This window comes from Merops nubicus, unplaced genomic scaffold, assembly GCF_000691845.1.
Source record: "Merops nubicus isolate BGI_N331 unplaced genomic scaffold, ASM69184v1 scaffold6760, whole genome shotgun sequence".
NCBI lineage: Eukaryota > Metazoa > Chordata > Aves > Coraciiformes > Meropidae > Merops > Merops nubicus.
Genome location: NW_008580776.1, coordinates 13,673 through 28,284, shown reverse-complemented (window position 1 = coordinate 28,284; position 14,612 = coordinate 13,673). Strand labels below are relative to the sequence as shown.

At 37.4% G+C, this 14,612-nt stretch overlaps 1 protein-coding gene across 1 annotated transcript in view; it reads right to left on the bottom strand.

Moving 5' to 3' along the window:
• PIK3C3 (phosphatidylinositol 3-kinase, catalytic subunit type 3) overlaps nucleotides 1-14,612 on the bottom strand; it is a gene marked incomplete at both ends in the record, with an annotated part of 66,490 nt that overhangs the window by 39,704 nt on the left and 12,174 nt on the right. The window contains 10 exons of the mRNA XM_008938346.1: nucleotides 135-266; nucleotides 1,541-1,657; nucleotides 2,536-2,641; nucleotides 5,885-5,952; nucleotides 7,129-7,216; nucleotides 8,486-8,640; nucleotides 9,913-10,098; nucleotides 10,761-10,853; nucleotides 11,322-11,426; nucleotides 12,506-12,577. Of these exons, the coding sequence (XP_008936594.1) occupies nucleotides 135-266; nucleotides 1,541-1,657; nucleotides 2,536-2,641; nucleotides 5,885-5,952; nucleotides 7,129-7,216; nucleotides 8,486-8,640; nucleotides 9,913-10,098; nucleotides 10,761-10,853; nucleotides 11,322-11,426; nucleotides 12,506-12,577 (1,122 nt within the window). The remainder of the gene's footprint in view (nucleotides 1-134; nucleotides 267-1,540; nucleotides 1,658-2,535; nucleotides 2,642-5,884; nucleotides 5,953-7,128; nucleotides 7,217-8,485; nucleotides 8,641-9,912; nucleotides 10,099-10,760; nucleotides 10,854-11,321; nucleotides 11,427-12,505; nucleotides 12,578-14,612) is intronic.

Here is a 14,612-nt window from a genome sequence, read left to right as displayed (position 1 = left end):
TGAACCACTTCAAGGGTTCTTTACAGTTATATTTTTGTCTGAACAATGACAGACCCTTTAAACATTTCAACTGATGCTTCTAAGCTGAGTGCTTGTAAGATTCATATCTCAGTGATTCAGAAGATCTCATTTACCTTGAAGAGTGTGGCTTTTTCAGGGATTATCCCTTTAATTTTCACTTGAGGTTCCAGAGGAAGTGGAATAAGTTCCATATCTGCTAAATTCATCTTTTCGTTATCTGCTAATAACGCCTGAAGCCTCTCATTCTAAAAGAATAAAAAATTGCTTTTAAAGAAAACCAACCATAAAGCAAGTATCATGTATATATGAACAGTTAAAAAGTCTTTTAACCAAGAATGTATTATTAATATCCAATGTATTCAGTTTTTTTCACTCTTCCAAAGAATCAAGGTTTCACTTTTAAAATCCAGTGAAATAAAGATCCTCTGAAGGATTCTGAATAAGGAAGCAGATATTCCATCTGAGTATACTCAAACATTTTTATAAGTGCCAGACATAACAGTCTCAGAAAAACCTCTTTCTAATTTGCCTGCACAAGTAGCAGGATGATTTGTTTTCCACACCGCTATCAAATGTTAGTTCTGTTTCAGAAACGTGATTCATGTCTTTAGCTCTGGTCCTCTATAACCCTCAACAAAAAGACATCCCCTACCACCAATGAACCAAACGAGCAACAGCTTGCATAGATCTGATTTCAGGGACTGTTCTACATTCCTGCATCTGGAGCTACCAGAAGCACAGTACTAGTCAATTTTCGAGTACTTTACACGTGTTGTTTTGAGTAATACAGGTCCAATAGATAGAAGTGTCTAGTCTTTCCCCCTATTGAATGTAACAGGCATAGGCACAGAGCAAGGTAGCTCACTCCTGTTAGGAATTCGTCTAGTGATTAGCTAGATTTTAACCAAAAACTAAAAGCTATGTGCTTTTTAGTTTTACAGAAATGTCCTGGCAATTATAAACTAATATATGACAGAACACTAACAATGTATTGCACAAGAAGGAAATACACTCTTATGAGCCGAAAAACCCTCTTCCTCTTTTAGTTACTTTTATTACTGATGCACAGAACATACACAAAATTTCATAAAAAGGATGCAATGCATTGTTTCATTTTCTTCTGCAGATATATCCCACAGATTTAAAGAAAGGTGACAAAAATCATCGTCACACTGAAAAAATCCATGTATAAAAATCCTGATGTGTGTCAGAGGAAAAGAAAACACATGAATGGAAAACCCTTTGGATTGGATTCCTGCTTTCTCCCCATACACCATCCGTCAAGTTCACTTGAAATATTTAACTAAAAAGGACAAATCTTCTTAAAATGCACCTATGACAGAAATACTTTCCTCAAGCTTTATCAAGAGGCAAAGTTCTTTTAAACACATAGCTCATAAAGCAGTTTTGTTGGTCTTGGAACAAAAGAGACCTTGCTGCTAGTCAATTTTTTAGTGGAAAGCTAACATTCCTCTTGTCAGACTCTAGCCAGAGGTAAGTTTTGCAATCCTGTAGTTACCTTTTTCTTACGGTTCCCGCTTTCACGCTGCACTGCCTTCATCACATGGACCAGCCGGTCCACAAACGTCTGCTGAGCGGCCAGCAAGGAGCGCATGACTCGGACAGACTTATCACCCTAATGAATTAGAAGAAACAAAATCAGTCCTTTGGTCTGTAATTATTGTATCTAGAAATTATTCCTTTATCCCTAGCCCTTTGGGCTTTTAAGACTTAAGTGAATAACAATCAATTTCTTGCCAATTCAACAGGTATTTTCTGTAAAACACAATCAGAATCACTGTAGCTGGCAATCAATTATCTGACCTACCAGTACACCTCAATTTGCTTCAGCAGCTCTAGTGTGGAACACTCATGCATGACAAACCTATTCACACAGCCAAAGGAAGTTAAGTAAAGATAAGCACATGGAATATTCATATGAAGCATAAAAGATTTCAGTTATATCCCTAAAATCAGAATTAACTGTTAGTGTTAAGAATTAAGTAAAATCAAGAAAGACTGCACATCTGCTATAAATTACAGCTTGCAATTCACAAAAGCTTGTTTTCCATTCCTGCCTTTTTTCCCTGCTGCTCCAGCACCCTCTGCTGCTGACAGACAAAATAACACCGAATTCAAAACATGTCTCTTGTCTCAATTTGCACTGCAGGGACAAGTGCCTCCAATAAAGAAATCATAAATAAAATAAATTGATTATAAATAAAAAATGTTTTTTAAAAAAATTATAAATAAGTAAAATAAATTGATTACACAAAGCAGAGGATTTTAGGCCAGCATGCTACTAACAGCAATAAAACAGTGAAGAGTTCTCAATACTTGTTCTTTTCAACATTTTCCTTGGTTTACAACAAACTCAAAATCCAAGCAGAAATAGAACCTTTTCACAAATTTCAGTACACTGGGTATAAAAAGCTGTTGTCCTCCTAGACACCTGCACCCTTCTGAAGAAAGAGTACCCCAAACCACTATGCATGTCTATCACACAGGCATTACCTTCAGCAAAGCCTGACTAAATCTTCTCATCACATTTAAGTACATTTCATGAGTCTTTGGGTCCCTCTGCTGCGTGTCCTGGTCTTCACACTCCACTATTACATACCTGCAGCACAAAAACAACCCAAGTTATGCCATACGCTGGTGCTGCACAACTGGAGTGAAATACAGTAGATCTGTAATACAGACCTAGAACTAAAAACAAAGTCAATCTTAGAGATCTAATTCCACCTTAACCAAGAGAAGAGTTTTTCAAAACTGTAAATTCTCTCTTGGATCAGGAGAGCCTATCAAAGCTTCTGAGGTCTTTGAAATACAATGGCATCACTCAGGGCAAGTCAGAAGTCCAAACTGTACACACACTCCAACCAAGCAGTACACATGGCAGGAGCAGGCATTCCCCTGTCCTATTGCCCTCTGCACAATGTAGTGGCTGCAGACTTGCTATTCAGGTATACCTGCAAAACCAAGAAGAATCCCACCCTACCCGCTCCCTATTTGACATTAGCAATGGTGGAAGAGACAGTATTGGTCCTGAGGCAGCTCTGCAAAGTCTACATTCCAAAACAAGTCTTCACTGCTAACAGTTTGAGACTGTTATATTGGAAATTTATTTCAATAAATAGCAAAGCAGTTGTTTGGAATGCTTTTGTGTTTAATTCTGTTCACAGCACTGACAAACGAAGAGCAGTTATGCACTGAAGGTCTTTCTGTTGTTCACTATCTCCTTGTGCTACCCAGTAAGAACACATAAGCCTGCTATTAAAGAAGGTAAGAAAAAAGCAGGTCAGCTAATTTTCAAACACTTTGGGTTCAGAAGTGACTCTACACATTCAACACACACTTGAACTTCATTAGCTGCCAGCTAATTTAGCCCTTCCTTTTGCACTTGGGAAGAATTTCTTTGCAGTTGAATGATTATGGGACAAGATTAGAGGACTGTCATTTACACCTGATCAGATTTGACCAATGTTACTTATAAGTACAAAATACATAAAATCAAGGAAAGGTTTGAGTTGGAAGGAACTTTATAAAGATCATCTAGTTCCAATGCCTGTGCCATGGGCAAGGACACCTCCCACTAGACCAGGTTGCTCAAAGCCACATCCACCCTGGCCTTGAACACTTCCAGAGATGGGGCATCCTGAACTTCCCTGGGAAACCTGTTTCAGTATCTCACCACCCTCACTGTAATGAATTTCTTCCTAATATCTAATCTAAATCTATGATCTTTAAGTTTAAAACTGTTGTCCTTCATCCTCATCTTTCCTGTAGGCCCCCTTTAAGTACTGAAGGCTGCTATAAGGTCTTCCTGGAGCATCCTTCAGGATAAAAAAACCCAACTCTCTCAAGACTGTCCTCAGAGGGGAGGTGATATTATATACATTAAAATCAAGTCTCTGTAGCTTCTTCCATGAGTATTATCTCAATTCAATAGCTTAATCTCAATTATCACAACTCCATGAGTACTACCTCAAGGAATCTATGAATATTACTCCAAAAACTTTGCTAATGTATTGTTCCACACCATTCCTTTAATAAAGCAACAAAACTAGATGGCATTAATATCTGTATACAAGTCCATACTTATAAATCTGTGCACTAAAATTTCAAGGACAAAACAAAGTAATTAATTGAAACATGACATTTTCATCTTCATTTGTTAAAAAGCCCTAGACAGTTTCTCAAAGCCATCTTGAAACGAGGAGTAAAGAGTAATGCTTTACACTTGGACAGATGTCTCATACATCTGAAGAAGAGACAGAAAAAAGCAGTAGCACTGACTTTTTCAGCTACTGTTAAAGTATAAGGATAGGATAGCTTTACAATGATAAGTGACTGAGCAGGAGATTTGATTTTCAAGGGTTATTGTACTTTTTCCATTGATTATTTTAGGTGCATGCTGTGTCTGGACAGTTGAAACAAGCAATTGATCAGCAGCCAACAGGATTTATGGCTATGTCAGCTCAAACAGTGGCTGCAACATTTGTATTTTGTCACTGAGAAATTGAGATGTCTGGAAAGAAAACAAAGAAAAAACTGACTGCATTTTTTGGTTTGGTGGTTGGGATTTCTTGAAGTCAGAAGACAAAAACTTCAGAGCTCTGGATGTTTGAACTTTCTGTAGACTGTCTGAGAAGCTGCTGAAATTTAAGTGCACAGTTTCTATCAATTTGATAGAAATAAGCTAATGTACTAAGACTTAATGAAGAATGTTTGATTAGGCCAAGCATTTGGCTTGTGTTCACATCAATTCAGCCTGGAATTATTTTAATCATTTAAATTTAATACCACTTTTTCTGAAACCAAACATTATCTTTGGCCACTGCAATAAGAGAATGTACACTAAGGAATGGTAGTTAAGTCATGCATTTAAATATTTTAAAATTCAATCTACTGAAGAGGCAATGAAATAACAGAATTTAAAAAGATATTTACGAATTAAATGATTCCCAGGACAGGCTAGGGTTCTTTTAAAAAGTTTGTAAGAAAAAGTTTGTTAGGTTTACACCACATATCAAACTGTTCCCAATTCATAATGTATCTATAGCACGTTAACATATGATCTATGTGTATTAGTATTTTCAATTATTAGATCCATCTACAAAGGATACAAATGAGAATCATTTGACTTAATGTTATCCATACAAAAGACAACTAAGCTCTCTATTTTCAAACACTTGTGTATACACAGGTGAACAGCTGTATGTGTGGTATATATGCATATATATACACATACACACACACACATTTCCAGAGCACAGCTCTATCCCCCTCATTTTCCTTCTTCAAAATGAGGTAACACCTACCTGCAAATGAGTCCTGAGGAGGCATGCAGATGACTAGTATAAGCACCTAATTTAATTCTTAAGCCACTGAAATGAGACAAGATCCTCAGCTAAGTACCCTTACCTCTCCACTATCTAGATGAAACAACTGAAGTTCCCCTTAAGAACGTACACCGTTGCAATGACATTTTGTTTGTGCTTATAATTAACCACAAATGAAATCTAAAAAAATCAGATTAGCACAAAGTGTGTTATGAACCTTCATAAAGTCCACCCTGATTAATACTAAGGTGTATAGCTTCCAATATTCTAGCCAACACTGTCAAAAAATATAAACACAACAGCAAAGCCTATCTGTGTCTTTTAAAAGCCAGTGCCCTCCTCTTCCTAAGTTTCTGTTCAGATGTATATTTTTTTTATATTTACTACTTCATGCTGAAAGAAACTGAGATTTTCAGCTTCTCAGGACAGGTCATCTTCTGCTGTGCATCATTTTGGCCATTATAGCTTTGATTTGAACTAGACATTGATAGAGTATGAATAAATAGTTTCTAACCTACCAGTACAAGTAGTTTGCCAACGTGGAATTTTTGCACGCTCGTGATATCAAGAAAGTGCAAAGGTCTTGCTGGAAGGGATTTAAGAAAAGTAAAATTTGTTTATAAAGAAGACTAAGCACTTGAGAGAGAAAAGTAGTTAAGTAAAAACCTCAAATAACTGAGAGATACGTTTCCTTCTAAAATCTGAATCCAATCCAACTATTATTTAAATCATGTAAGTCTTAATGTTACTCCAAATGCAGCAACAACACTACAAGTAGAAAAAGTCTGACACTACAGTAATACGTTTACCAACATGCCACAAGTGCATGATGTTGTCCAACCACAAACAGAATGCAAGGTTTCTGTTTACAGTATATTACACATTCCTCCTATGCAATTATCCTTTGCTGTAAGACTAAACCCTGAAAAAGATTTGCTTCCGTGTTTTGCACCTAGAAGACCTAAAACTCTTTAAGATTTTCTTTATGTCAAAATGTAGAACAAGCCTGTAGAGCATACACAGCATTTTGCTTTTTCAGAGTTTAATATTCCAGCTAACAAGAAATCTGTGTATCTTTACTGATATGCTCACATTGAGGCATATTTTCTATGCAGTAGTGAGACTCAAAGAAGACTTGCAACAGGGAATGGATCCTTAGTTAAAAGACCAATTAAATATACATTAGTTTAAAAAAAGATTCCCTCAAACTGTCTTTACCTTCTATCTTCCCTTCTCCCCAGTCCCACTCTTAATACTCTTTTACTCATGGTATAAATAGAGTATAATCCTTGGTAGATGTGAATCAATACAGTGTCTCACTTAGGTTCAAAAAAGATGACAGGCATGCCAAAAAATATGGCTACAGGAAGAACAGATTGTGGACACTGAAACATTTGGATCACTGTTTCACATCAGAAAGCCTCCTTTGAAACACCTCAAACACATGCCATTGTTAGGATCTCATCAGCATGTGACAGCCTTTGCAATGACTTTCTCCTTCAACAGAGAGTACTCTAATTTTATGAAGAATTCAGTGCCAAGTCCCCCAGTTTTAGACAGTGTGACGGTGTACATAAATAGATGCCCTGTAAAAAATTATTCAGTTAAACTACTGCTATTTTCTTGGCATTTACTTTACATTTATATTCTTTGAGCACTTTACTCAGCGAGATAAAGACTCAAACATTCACAAACAAGAACAAAACCCAGTATCAGGCCACTAAAAAAGTATCAAGAATGCAAGGTAAAGCATTTTACTTACATCCAGGTTTTCGTTGTCTGCAAGCTCCTTTGTCTTAGAAGTGAGAGGTGGTGAAGAAACAGGTGGGTTAGGACTCATGATCTGGGAACTACATAAAGGAAAACAGAAAACTGGCATTATTCAAAGCTCTTAGTTAGGGGGCAGGTGGCATGCATAGAAATAGCAATGCTTTCCACTTCCACAGCACAATGAAGTCAGAAAACTGGAAGCAAAATATCTTTGCAAATCGTATCTCAACCCTGTTTCAGAACAAACTGCAAGAACAGCAACTTTGACAGCTGCAGTTCCTGAACAGCAAAATCCTGTGCCTGGATAGCTACCACCATTTATGGCTGTGAAGGACAGTCACTCACATCAAGCTTAGCATTTTGTTTCATCTTCCATAAAAAATAAGCAGACATAGATGGGAATTCAGCAAATCTGCATTTCCAGGATAAGCTTATTTTAAATGTTTTTAAGATGAAACTGCTAATACACAGCACCTGCAAGCACTCATCTCTGGAATGCAATTACACATAACAGAGTAGACAAACCAAACGCTTGCAAGGCAAAATTATCAGACAGCAAATTTACCTGAAAGGAAGCAATCATACAGCTCTGCTAAAGTCTAAGTGTCACTGCAGCCTCAAAATACACCATACATCCCAGGACACCCACTCTACAGCTGAGCAGCAAGATCAATGGAAAGCAGCATACTTGTAATACAAAAACTATGCCCTAGTGAAACAAGTGATTAGACACTGAAGCTTAAGACTAAAAAACCCGGAAATTTATGTTAAATAGTCACAAGGCATGTCAGTTAACCAAGTTTATTTGCACCTTGTTTAGTACTGTATCAATTAGATATTTAAGCCTTTCCTTTGGATTCCTCCAAGGATAAAAAGCGTGCTCTGCCAGTTCCTTTGTGTTCACAGGACCCTCCTTACACCTTCTTTTGCAGGAGCAGGAAGAAATTTCTTTCCATTTCAGACTGACTCAGACTTCTAGACCTATATTCTTTGATGAAAGTGGGTAACAGAGCCTCATACAGCTTTAATGAAGAAATCCTAACTTTTGCAAGGACAGAAGGAAGCAATGCCAGTGTTTTTCCTGATCTCCAGAAGCTGTCTTCCTTTCAGATGCTGAGGTCAAAGGCCACAACTTCAAGATTAAGGATGTTTGCTCTGCAAACTATCTGTAGTCAGGGGATGTATTTTGTCAAAGTTCAGACGTTATTTTTTAGCCTTTTTTTTTTCATGTCACCACTTCAGGTTATAAAACAGGATGTTGATTATGCAATGGTCCCTTAAAAGGAGAAAGAATTTGGGGATTACAAAGTTACACATCTGCTTTTAAACTGGAAGTTCAATATTCTTACCTGTCTATTTCTGCACCATTGGTTCCCGACGTTGCCATGCTTTCTGACATTGGACCCTGACTGTCCCTCTTGCTAGGTTCCAGTCCATTCTTTATGTCATCAAAGTTTTCATATTTCAACGCCTGGACTAACTGTAGCAGGTACATAAGCAAATCCTCATGGAGGAAAAAAATGCAAATTAATTGAAGAGGTCAGACAAAACAGTCTAGACACTCTATGTTTCAAACTTCTAATGTATAGAAAATTCATCATGATTTAGTGACCTATAAAGAAATGGAAATTGGGGTCTCTCTAGTAAGCAACATACAATAGAAAAACTGGTGTAGGATGGAGCTTGACTCCCAAAAGACACTCAATTACCCCACTACTGCTGGTTCATTATTCAAAAGGTAGTAAGTGCTAACTAAGGAAATATTTAAGTGCAATTACTACTTTAAAGTTTTCTTTACTTAAGCTTCCCTACTGGCTTCCAGGATCCACAAAATAAGCTTTTTAGTTTATGGTTCCTAAAAAGAGAGTTCGAGCATAAAATCTGCACCATGTTACCAGGAATTCATATTCTCCCCTCTCTTAAGCACTATTTTTTTTTTTATCCCTTGTGTAGCTGGAGATCCAAAAAAAACCTCACATATCTTATCTATTTTAAATGACATCTATAATGAATTTTTTCTTTATTCTATTCAATTTGTTCACTCTTCTATTTAAGTCTATCCAAATGCTTCATAAAAGGTAAATTTTTTAAAGTCAAAGCAGTATGACCTTGGCTACTGAGGCAGGCTTGCAAAAATTGGATGTATTTATGCTCCTTATTTTAAACTCTACTGATTGCCAAGGATTCAAGGGTTATGGTAATACATTCAAAGTATTTTTTTTTTTTTACTGTAAAAAGAAAATAAAATATAGAAATAATTAAAATTTAACAGATTAGCATCGATGAAGTAGGCTCTAATCACAAACCACAGCTCATCATGTTCTAATCAGTATATAATTAGAAGCACCTTATTTCTACAGATGCTCTTCTGCTCACTTTCTTTACCAAGACTATGACAATATGCTCCTGCCATTTACAGATGGATTTATTGCAAATATTTTAGTAGACTAGGTTCAGAGCTCTTCTATGCAGGTCAACATTTAAAATTTACCACTAGTTTCTTCGGGAGAAGACATGGTTGTTTCACCATGTTTGACAAAACCACTTGTCACTGGCTGTTTACACTAAGACAATTACCAATAAGTGCCACTTAACAATGTGAAGACTTTGCTCCATAAAGACCTCACAGTAAAAAGTATCACAGTAATTTTTTTTTTTATTTTCCATCACTATTCACTGAAATGCCTTAAAAAGTAGTAAACATTTCAAGTACACAGTAAGATAAAAAAACCTGAGGCCAGCTGACTTTCCTGAGCACCCAGAGAGCAGTGAATACCTCATCATCAGCCTGCTGAAGGCGAGCGACAGCGTAGCGCCGGACCGTGGGGTTGGAGAAGTGAGATGACAGAAGTTCTAGAGAGTCTTCCACATCCATGGGCTTCCACTTGCCAAGCAGCTCCAGCGCTTGCTTCGCCTCCTGTGGGAGGTCCCAGTTGACACATTTTAAGAATTTTGTCAAGGCCTGAACAGAAGGAGATTGGACAATTCACCAGTGAAAAGCCAGGCTAAACAAATGAACACAGGAATTAATTCTTCACATTAAGGTATAATTAGGTTCAGACTATATTTACATAAGCACAAATTTGGAGAACCTTACTTGGGTAAGTTGACAATACGATACTGGATAGCTTTATTATGTCACCAAAAAATGCAGCTGAGTTATCTTCCAAGTAAAATATAAAGTCAATGGTTATTGCTCCAACACAATCACCACTATATAAAAACTGCCCACTGCTGGAGGAGTATTTAGCTATGTAGCTTACTTATAGCTTCTATTGTGCTACTACTTATTCTGGAAGTGCAGCCCTTGTCTACAAGGGATGGAGAAGCACCTCTTTAATAATTTTTCTTTGCCGAAGGCAAGCTGCATAACACTGGCATTTTAGGCTGACAGTCAGTGTTTGCAGAAAGACTGCTGTACTAACAGCCAATTCACATGATTTAACAGGAAAAATCAGAGTCACTAATTTTTAATTCAGTAGCATTGTAGAAAAAGTTAAAATAATTCTGACTAACCTCTAAGACACTGAAGCTCTATACCTTGGCAAGCACAGGGCATTGCAGAATGAGTGTCAGAAGAAGCACCTCTTGCACTAGTAAGCCCTGTCAAATCATTCAACTCACCTTCTCCTGATGAGTAAGGTAGTATCTGAATTTCCAAACCAGATCCTGCTCCTCATACGTTAGCTGCTTTGTTGGTGGGTAACTCACTATGATCTATTAGACACAGTCAGAAAGTGAGTTTAAAAACATGAACAGGCATTACCAACAAGTTAACAGGCTGCACTGTAACAAAGCACACCACTAACAACACACAAGAATAGCCAGGAAAAAAACAAAACTAAAACACTTTCCAACAACATAAAGTCCTCATGCTATCATAGTGATGCTCCTCAGTTACATGGATGACTGAACTAGCAGTGTAGGCAAGCATACACTGTTACCTTAAGACCACCATGAACACCTACATGATATGTGCAGAATATATGTTCCTATCACCCCCAAACTGTTCTTACTTTGAATTGGACCCAACTAACCAAGCACTTGTAAGAAACAGTTAAAACATTACTTCATTAACGATTTTTTAATAAACTGAAATTAACTGTATTTTCCTTAAACTGTCACCTTTTATTAATACCAACATACCTAATAAAATTGATTTCAGCCATCATACGACTGACTTACATTGAGCTGATCTCGGGTAGCTGCATTAGGCTTCAGATCATGATCAGAAGGTCCACTTCTTAAACTTCGAGCCAGCTTGTGATGTTTGCTTTCTACTAAGTTCTCCTAAATGCAGAGGGTAAGTCAGCATTCATAAATAAACTCCAGAGACAACTAATACTGAAACAAAACCATCCAGCAAAGACTCACCAATACTGTGAATAATGCATGGCAATTAACATTCACATCTCAAACTACAGCACGTTCTGGATTTTTTTGCTGTTCTTGTTTTAGAAGAAACTCCAATAATATGTGGAGATCTGAGGTTCTGTTTTGGTTTTTTACTTCCCATAATTTACAAACCCTCTCTTGCCTTTTGGTGAATTGCTGCAAAATGTAAGCATTTCAGTCAACACATTCGTGATTTTGACAGCACTCAAACGTGCTAGCCACTTCATAAACATTCCTTTTAGGATGATGTTTGCAGTATAAAGCTTTGTATGCAAGAAAAAACATCTCAAAAAGTTTTCCCACTGTTAATACTATGTTAGCAACAGTAGGAGCCACAATAGGAGCCACAGTGTCAACGAGATTTCAGCAGCCAAGGCAGTTTTCAGCATTGTCAGACTTGCTCTTGCAGTGTTAGGTTACACGGTGCTCAAACAGTGTTGCCAGTACAAGCCCACTTACATTAAGGTTCCCAAAGCTGCCAATACCAGTCCCACTGAATTGGCATCCACAATAATGGAAATCTTTTCTAGAACTGTACTTAGGCACTGTCTACATGAAAGACAACATACAAGAAGAGTGTAGGGAGAAAATATTTTAACAGACAAAGCGACCAAGAGTTACTGCACCATCCTCCAAGTATCTCTTCTTCAGCTCCCTCTTACCTTAAATTCCCACCCTCTGACCTCTTTGGCCACAATCCCCCTTCTCTGCTTTCCTACACCTTAGAAACAAGCACATTATGTATGGAGAGGAAGATATGAACATAAGCATTAAATCAATTCCTGTATTTTAATCTAGCAGCAGCAAAAAAAAATTAAAAAGTCAAACCCATTTCTCAACTGGTCAAATATATGTTTCCACTGGAATTTCAAAGTCTTGAAGACAACAATGTAGGCAAGCTTGCACCTCTGTTTATGAATACTTAAACCAAAAATACTATAAAATACAGATTGTATTACATGGAGAAAGCTTACCATAGACATCTGGGGATCGGGAATCTTAACAATTTCAGAACTTGTCAATATTGGAGACGATTCATCACCATCCTGAATGACAAAAAGTTGAAGGCACATTAAACATCTCAAGCTTTAGGAAAATAACAGCCGTATCAACGTATTGTGAACTATACTGCAGGGAAAGACTGATGCAACTGCACTTTGCTGACTTCTGGTAACTATAAAGGGGAAAACAGAAAGTAAGAAATTGGTTCTTTTTCATGTTAGTTTTTGCCAGATGATAACCAAGGTCGTAAGATGGATGGAAGTTCATCCCAGGAGACGCAGCTTGGCAACTCTCTGCCATGCTGGCACACAGGCAAGTGGAGAAATTCACCATTATCATGCACGCATCCTCTGGAAGCACAGAGAAAAACCAAATCAGCACCCTTATTTCCACCAAGCCCAAATAATTAGTAGAAATAAGAATCATGCTGCAGAAAATATCTCCTAGTAATTCAACACAGATGAGTTTAGGAGGATACACATGTGCCTATCTATCCCAGGTTCCTCATGGAGCACGACAGTCTCTTCCACACGTCTGTGCTACGCTGCTCTGGAGCTGTAAAACAGGAGCCCACCAGCTTTCCCTAGGTGAGTCTAACCTGATGCTGCCCAAATGAGGGAAGGGACAAGCTAAAAGCTTCCTGTTCGAAAAAAAAACAGAGCCTGCTCTCACACTCTCACATGAGAACACCAGAAACTGCCTTCCTCTTCCAGTCATCCCCAGCAGCTTGGCTTTGATTTTTTTTTTTTTTTTTTTTTTTTACCCTTACAAGTGTAACTAAGCATTCACTGATTCAGTGACAAGGCCTACAGAAGACCACTTCATTTAAGACAGTATAAAACAGCAAACTGGAAGAAAACAAGACAACACCAGCATAATATGTGTTATGCTGTACTTACACTCAGTCTGTACTCATTTATTTTGGAGTGAATTTCAGCTAAAAGTTTTTTTTGACACATCAATATTTCTCTCAGTAATCTAAGTTTTCATGTAGTTTGCTTAGATTTGATTCTCCCCCTACTCTGTTTTTCTTTCTTCCTGATTTTCCAATCACATATGCCTCCTGGGATGGCTTTGTTTTTATACTTTTAAGAGGTAACTTTCAAAGAAGCGAGAGGCTTTTATCAAGGGGAAGAAAAGAATCATTTGGCACCAGCGTGACACATGATTTAAAATTGCCATTAACCTTTTAGGAGAAACACTTTTCCCAGATACATAAATTTCGTGTGGCTGACTACAGTAAAAAATCTCTTATTATTAAAATTCATGTTCAAGAAGACACTTATATTTATTAGTCTCCCATGCTGTTCCGGAGTAACAATTTTACAGTCAAAATAATGGCAGTAACTCCATGCACAGCACATCCTTCCTAGTTAAGGGAAAAACACATACAATCTGGCTGTGGCTGATAATGGTCCCAGAACATGAACAGGATTGCTTTCCCCATTAGTCTTTAAAAGAAGTATGCATACAAACACAGAAGAGGACAAAAAGGGCATTTGCTTACAGCTTCTGTTTTAAAACCATACCGCCTAAATGATAAACTTAGCTTTATGTACAGGACAAACAGTATTTCCAAAGTATTTCTATTATGATAAAATACTACTGCATTATAAAAGTAGATAACTGAGTTGGAGCCACACTGACAAGATCAGCACTCATGTTGTACAAAAACCTCTGCCATCTCAGACAGAACTTTCACATCATGTTACACTAGTTTAGCAAAGTCAGATTACATAAAAACAACAAAACTGGGGGGAGGGCGAGTCCTTCTGAAAAATAAGCACATCTGATGACAAAAGATGGCACTGTTTTCTAACTATTAATCGGTTCTCTTTTATAACAAGGCTCCAACCTGACTCGTCCTATATAAAATAAGAAAGGATTACCAATGCCCCACACACAGACTAGGTTCTCTTTGTTTATACTCTTCACATACAGTCCTGTAGGGGAAACTTGACACGAGGGTGGATTCACTAGCAACTAATAAACATTCAAACTTCTGCTGAGTTATTTATAACATCCACATCCTATGTGGATTCTCTAGAGATACGTACTAATAACATCCATCCTACATCT